General features: G+C 40.4%; 1 protein-coding gene across 1 annotated transcript; it reads left to right on the forward strand.

Annotated features, from left to right (window-relative positions):
• Positions 1–1,650: 1,650 nt before the first annotated feature.
• Positions 1,651–6,118, forward strand: KCNK18 (potassium two pore domain channel subfamily K member 18). Its single transcript, XM_030486271.1, has 3 exons — positions 1,651–1,867; positions 2,761–2,907; positions 5,307–6,118. Exons 1-3 carry the CDS (start codon positions 1,651–1,653, stop codon positions 6,116–6,118), a joined length of 1,176 nt encoding a protein of 391 aa, XP_030342131.1.
• The last annotated feature ends 1,177 nt before the right edge of the window (positions 6,119–7,295 follow it).

A 7,295-nucleotide genomic window follows, 5' to 3' on the forward strand; every position in this document is an offset into this window, starting at 1 on the left:
TCCCCTGGCCAAAGACATTACTCTGTCATTCCTTGTCTGAAAGCTGTCCATACCTTCAGTCATCCTAGTTGCTGTTGGAAATTTCCACAGTTTTAATATGTGCTATCTGAGAACAGTGTACTGGAACCACATTGACTCCTCCAGGTATGTGGACACTTTTAAGGTTCAGCTGGACAGGGCTCTGGGACATCTAGTTTATGCCATGCTTTGCCAAGAAAGGTTGGACCAGGTGACCGTTGAGGTCCCTTCCAACCTGGTATTCTATGATTCCGTGAAAACTCTCCAAGAGGAGCCAGTGTTGTGTTTCTAGCATGGAGCACTTCATTGCCTACAGCCTCTTTGCTCTTCCAGCTGCCTCTTTGGCTACTCTGTGTCCCTTGGTCCTCCGTTAAGGACACCAGCTCTAAGTACAACCTCTTAAGAAGTTCTCTTGCTTTTGATTAATTATGAACATTAGCAATTTTCAGGTCAATAGGGAAAAATAAAAAAGTGCTTGACTGCAATAAGAGGATTTATAAATCTGTTGTCAAAAAGCAAGACTGAGTCAACGAGGCAGATAGATAACCAGAAAAGTAGCAAGCACACACGCTTATTTTTTTCTTAGCCCTGAAAGCCTCTTTTCTATAGTGGAGGCTTCCATACTGATGAGCATATTATATCTTGTGATCCAATTTGCTGAGAGTTTGACCTAGCAGAAATCACTGTAACCATGTAGGATTTCTTTGCAGTATGGACATGTTGCTCATATACAGCTCAGTAGGTCTTGGCTGCACAAGACTGCTTCAATTTTTAATGAAAAACTCCTAGAGATGAAATATTTAACACCTCTTTCTGTAAAGTCCAACTCCCCTTACTACCACTACTATAATTGTAAAGGACAGTGATACTGCTCATTGCTCTATGTGTTTTAGAGTGATGGATGAAAAGAACCGAACTGAATCCTGCAGTTCTTTCTTACTAAGGTCAGTGAGAGTTTCAATTAATAGGAAGATTTTAATCAAGTGAGAACTGGGAAAAACCTTATTGACTCTTTTTCTGGAGAAAAATCCTTTACAAATGAAAAGAACCCTCCTACAAAGATTATGTGGTATATATAGAGATATTCTATAAGCCATCTGAAAGAGAACTTAATTGTTCTACAGTCTGCACAGAGGGGACAGCCACTAGAGCCAATCCCTTCTTTTGACTAATTTTAAACTTCTCCGTTAATTTCTGGGAGAACTCTTTAAAGTCCATCCCTTACTGTGTACATTTTCCTTCCTGAGAGTTGGAAATGTTTCTACTGTGTCAATGGGAAACTGTAGTTCAGAACAAGAAGCTTTAAACATAAGTTGGCTCCAATGGAAACCCACAGAAGCTGGTAATCTGTGTGCATTATAACACTGGCTGATCAATAGTAATTCAGGGATAGAGTGGCGTATCGTCAACTGAGAAATATTTCAAGGCTTTATTAGTTGTGCTTCTTTTCCGTTGGGACTGTGGTGCAATCTTCACTTACAAATACATGTGATCTGAAAGCCTGAGGCAGAGCAACCTTTGTTTTCACAGGAGAAGCTTTTCAGGGATGCAAAAGCTTTTACATCCTCATCCTTGCTTCTAAAAGCTGTGACTTCTCGACAAAAATAACAAGAAAAGGAAAAAGCAAAAGCGATGGCATCAACATCACAGCCCCTGCGAGGTAAAAGGGCATGTAAAAAAATCTTCTGGGCAGTGTTTCCTCATGCCTGTTTCATTCTGTCTCTTGTGATCTATGCTTTCCTTGGGGCTCTCATGTTTTCCCATATTGAAGGTAACCGGAAGGTCAATTTAAGTGAAGAATATAGAGAATTCCTGCAGAATCTGTGGTACATCTCCAGAAATTTATCAGGTATGTACTGGAATTTCAAAATGACTTGACTGTACAGGGAGTTACTCATTCACTTGCTTTGAATGGGATTTTTGGCTTTTGAAGACATTCTTCAAAATACTAACAGCTGAACATGCAAACAGGATTTTCCCCCTGCTTAGCTAATGACTGCTGCTGTTTGCTTGTCTTCCTTAGCTGTGATTTCTGACTGCAAGCTTCCCTTGTTCCTGTGTTCCTGCTTGAAAACACTTTTCCTGAGGTGCCTGTGTTCTCCCTTTTTCTCGAGTTCCTTAAAAAGCAGATGAGATTCCTATAGCATTTCCCTCTGATTGCTGGGACTGAATCCTCTGTCTCAGAAAGTCTCTTCCAGCTCTTTCTTCACAGCTCTGGTCTTCCCTACCAGCCCTATGGCGATGGGGTACTTGGATGGAGGCAGGTGCAGTATTGCAACCCAGACCCAGTGGTGATGATGGAGGGGGTAGATGAGATTATTAAGGGGTAGAAATCCTCCTGTAAATGTGTTGGGACTCATACACAGACTTGGACTTTCACTCAAGTAGCTGTGCCCTTGGGTTGAAAGAATATGAACCCTCTGGGGAGACCGAAATGAAACAGGACATTCAGGCTGAGAGCTGAATAGTCAATCTTCCTGCCCTGCTTCTTTATGCTTATTTTTGTGCCATATTTTGACTTTGTTGGAGAATAGCTTGCTTATTTTTTCTTGTTTCTTTATTCAGTGAAGCAACCTGATTTTTTTCTGGGAGGAAAGGGGAGAGTGAGGTGAATATTTTTATCTTCTAAAAGAGTACGAGCAAATACTCAGATGGAGAAAACTTCACTGGAATAACAGGCTGTCTGCTCCCTCAGTGGTGGTCTGCAAACACTCATTGTTTCTCCTGTTGTTACTGTAACAGATAACATGACAGAAAATGAGGAGATATTTAAGGAAGAAATCCATGCATTGCTCAACACAGCCGAACGAGACTGGTTTGTCAACCCAAAAGATAAATGGACTTTCTTTGGGTCTCTCTTTTTCTGCTGCACAGTATTCACAACTGTGGGTAAGTTCAGAGGTAAAGTAACCCCCTGCAGAATCAATTGATATTGCAGCTTTGCCTAATGTATTTCTTCCAGTGAATTAAAAACAACCAACCAACCAAACCCCAAAACCAAATCCCCTTCAATATTCTTCCTGAGTAGTGATGATGAGTCTGCAAGGGGCTCTGCAAACACAGACTGCAGAGATGTAGCTGAGTCACAGAAGCAAGTTGGAATTTAGTAACTAGTGATGTATACATTAATTAGCTGCATCATTACATGCATACTATAACATGTACTTGTATATGACAGGTACACAAACCTATTATATTAAAGTAAAAAGAAAGCTCAATTCTTCTGTCAAACCTTATCCTTCCCATTATTACATGTTATGGTGGGTAATGTTATCTTCACCGGAAGAGGTAACTCATTATGCATATATTTTCTTTCAATTGCTTCCCTGTTATTTATGTCTAACCCAGCTTTGTAAATCTATGGCTCTATAATTAACTGTGCTATTGTTTTTCACATTTCTCTGGGTTAACAGCACATGGCAATGTTTAGGTCACACCTCTGAAATCTTTCATTTTGACTCCATATTTCAAAGGAGAACATAGATAAAATCTTTGTTGTTAATAGGTGGCTATTTCCATTGCAGTAGGTTTGTTATTTGCAGTATTAGGAACTGATAAATCACTTCAGGTTGGAGTCAGTTTAGCTGCCTTTAATTATCTAGGAGGAGTGAAGTATCTAGTCTGAAGATCAGTGGTATGAACTGCTTCTCCCCACTGCCCTAGGAGATTGCTAGGCTTGCTAGGCTCAGCTAGGCAAGATTTCTGGATAGCTGAATTTAAGCTCACGATAAATTTTAACCCTTCTAATTGCATTTCGCTTGTTAATGTATAGAAATTGTGAAAAGGCAAAGAGAAAATCATTCTGTACAATAACTACAATAATTAATCTCGCATAATTGCTTCAGCAGTAAGGATTAGCATTCCCTGTTAGCCAGTGGGGAAGAGAATGACATAGATTAAATAGTTCTTCAGTGCTTCACAGCAAAGGAGGGACCAAGTTTGGATTCAGACCAAAGGCTATGGCAGCCTTCAGTGAAAACAAATATGGATGGATGAAGAAAATGAAGGAAAACATGTCTCAGCATATGAGCTAATAAACTTACAGGCCAAGCAACTGGCCTGGAAAATCATCTAGAAATGGACAATGTTTTTGAAGCGAGAGAAGAAATTATTTATGTCATTTTGGAAGATGAAAAGAAAAATGGTTTTTAAAATTAAATACAATTAATATAATACTGATGTTTTCTCCCACTGTAATGGAAAAGCACTAACTTACAATTGAAGTTTCATATCCAGTATGTTAGAGGAAGGATATATATATATCCAAATTGAATTTAAGGAAAGGGCATATCTTCTGCTACCATTTTATGTATCCTAAAGGCCTTGCATCTGGTAGTACTTCCTTATTTGTTGTAAGTGATATTTGTAAGCTTTAGTGCTTGAGAACAAACATGCATTTCCTCATGTGAGAAACATGCGCTTCCTCACTTGATCCTTTGTCTTTCTTGGTATTTAAGAGACTCTGAAAACTATGAAGTCCATAAAACCACAGCGTCAACACAACATATGCCATTAGAGCTAGATCTGATGAATAAGGGACAGTTTCAAATTCTGTTATTAGCTTACCATTCATCACAAGTAGTTTTGGTGGAAAAATGAAGATTGAGGTATGTGTATCATTGTCCCAGTCTGATCCATAGCGCTGTCCCAGTTTCAGCATTCAATCACCTAGACCTGAATCTTCTCAAAGCTCAGGGAGTTTCACCCCCAGAAATGATTCGGTTGTACTGTGAGGTCCTGGAGGGTGGCCAGGAGATGATCCCCCAGCTTCTCATGCACAGTCCATTAGCTTCCCCCAGCATCAACCCTCAGCTCGACTTCTCTGCAGCTGGACCCATAAGCCCAAGAACTCTCGATATCTTGCCTTTTGGATCCTTGCTGACCCAGCTTCCCACGTCAGGAAATTTTCCCAATAACAGTCTCCAGCAGGACAGAGGATGCACTGTCTTGGGCTGGCCCAAACCTTTCGTTTCTCCTCCCTAAAAGTCCTCTTGTTGTTCGGAGGTTAATTCAAAGAGCTGATAAGGTGTAGATAATATAGGAAGAGTTAATTCAACAAAACTGACAAACTCCAAACCTCCAAGTGTTTGAAGAAGCAGGATGCCTGGATTAGTAATTTCTGAGACTCAGAAATTTTAATAGATTTAAAGCAAAGCAAAAGAACAGTATTCTCTGCACTAACAATTGACTTTTAAAATGAACAGCAATAAAAAGCTCAGAAGAGGCTACTTCCTAATAAATCACAATGTTCTCTCTTCCTTCTCTTTCTCTTTTTGTTTTTGTTCAAGGTTATGGCAATACCTATCCTGTGACACGGATTGGAAAGTATCTCTGTATGTTGTATGCTTTATTTGGCATCCCTCTGATGTTCTTGGTCCTGACAGACATGGGAGATATCCTTGCGACTGTCTTATCCAAGTGTTACAATGAATTCAGAAAACTCCAGTCAAAAATTCTAGCCTCTAAACTCTGTTCTGGATGCACATGTAACAAACGGGACGAACTGAAATCCAGAGCACAGTCCAAAATAGTCATCAATGAGCCCTTGAGTATTATGGAAGTGCTGAAAAGTCAGCCAGGTGTTAAAAGGAAGCCAGTCAAATACCGCAATGCTGAGATTTTTGAAATGTTAATTGCCAGAGAGAATGAACACACAAAGCCAGCAAGAAATAAAAGCATCGAGAGGTGGAGTTCATGTCCTGAACTAGCCAGGGGAAAGACAATGTCCAAAGTCATTGAGAATTTTGACAAAATTGGGAAACAGTTAGAAAAATTAGATGTGCCCATTGTATTAATGGTATTAGTTATCTTTGTGTACATCTCTTGTGCGGCTGCTATTCTTCCAAACTGGGAAACCAGGCTGGATTTTCAGGAAGCTTTTTATTTCTGCTTTATCACCTTGACAACTATTGGATTTGGAGATACACAACTGGAACATCCCAAGTTTTTCTTGTTTTTTTCCCTCTATATTATTATTGGCATGGAAATTGTCTTCATTGCTTTTAAGCTGGGCCAAGACCGCTTAATTGGTTTGTATAAAAAGGTGATCTCATTTTGTGGGGAGAAAAAGATGCCATCAATGAAGATATATCCAAAATAAGTAATTTCTCCTTCACTTGTAAGCATTGGCCACTGCAATGAGGTGAAACTTCCCTTGCATTTCTGCCTTGGGGTGGCAGGAGGCATATCTTATTCTGATTTCTCCTGAGAATCTGATGTAAAATGGCTGAATACCTCAGGACACACTTGGAGACGCATCTCCAGGAAGTGCTTTCCAACACAGTCCCATCTCCTAAATAATGATGATGCATGTCGAAAAAGCAGAAGGCTGTCCCTGTCAGTGCTCCCTAGCATCTTTTGAAAAGCTTCTCTGTCCTCTCTCCCACCGAAAGCTAGTATACGATTTCTGTTTCAGCACTTGCCCAAGCAAGTCCCAGGCCACCATCTCATCCTGCCACCTTGTCTGCAGCCAGGAACAGCTTGATTGTGGCTGTCAGTACTGAACTGTGACAGAATGCTACTGCAATATGATTTATCATCAGAGAGAGTTGGGAAGAAGAAGTATGAACCCAGCTGCTCTTCTGTCATGACTGCATGTATTGCAAACACTGCACCTTCGCGTAGGCCAGAGGAATTTTAAAGTGAAAGGAAGGACAACAAATTTCCACCTCTTTCTCTGCCCCCTGTCCAGAAATCAGCCAGAAAACTGTTCTCTGTTCATGGCTGAAACCACTCCTTTTCCATCACACTTTATCATATCTGTACTCAGCCAAGAGTTGGTGTGTGTCTCGTGGTATCCAGCTATAGAAGTGCTTATGACAAGTTCTGCTCTTGAGATGGTCAGCTGGGGGAAGGCATGGAGCAAGCCTGAAGGTGACTACAGCTGTGGAATGAACCTCCAACTCTTTGCTTGTTAAAGAAGCAGAATGGTCGGGGGACACAGATCCCAGAAGTCCTCACTCCTAACCCAGGTTTTACTCTGCACAGACTGCTTGACTTCTGGGAGTTCCTCAACCCACTCATAGACAGAAAAGTCTACCTGTTTCAATGGGATGTGGTGAGGGTCCTGTAGTTACATACCTCTGGAGCACATTAATATGTGAATGATGCTGTATCTTCAAGATTTTGCTTATTTTATTCATAATCTGGATTGAGCTATCAATGATAGATTTTTTTTCCTGGCAAAACAAAAGAAAGCAAAACACTGCAAAAGAAACTTCTGTCTTTAATTAACCTCTTAACCTGTAAATTGTATACATGCTCTCTGAATGTGAATG

Source organism: Strigops habroptila, chromosome 5 (assembly GCF_004027225.2).
Source record: "Strigops habroptila isolate Jane chromosome 5, bStrHab1.2.pri, whole genome shotgun sequence".
NCBI classification, from domain to species: Eukaryota; Metazoa; Chordata; class Aves; order Psittaciformes; family Psittacidae; genus Strigops; species Strigops habroptila.

What these genes read in the sequence shown, in the direction of transcription:
- KCNK18 (XM_030486271.1), top strand. Translation starts at nt 1,651, where the DNA reads ATGGCATCAACATCACAGCCCCTGCGAGGTAAAAGGGCATGTAAAAAA. An exon ending in CATCTCCAGAAATTTATCAG is followed by an intron (nt 1,868 to 2,760) that starts GTATGTACTGGA and finishes TTACTGTAACAG; the next exon opens with ATAACATGACAGAAAATGAG. An exon ending in CACAGTATTCACAACTGTGG is followed by an intron (nt 2,908 to 5,306) that starts GTAAGTTCAGAG and finishes TTTTTGTTCAAG; the next exon opens with GTTATGGCAATACCTATCCT.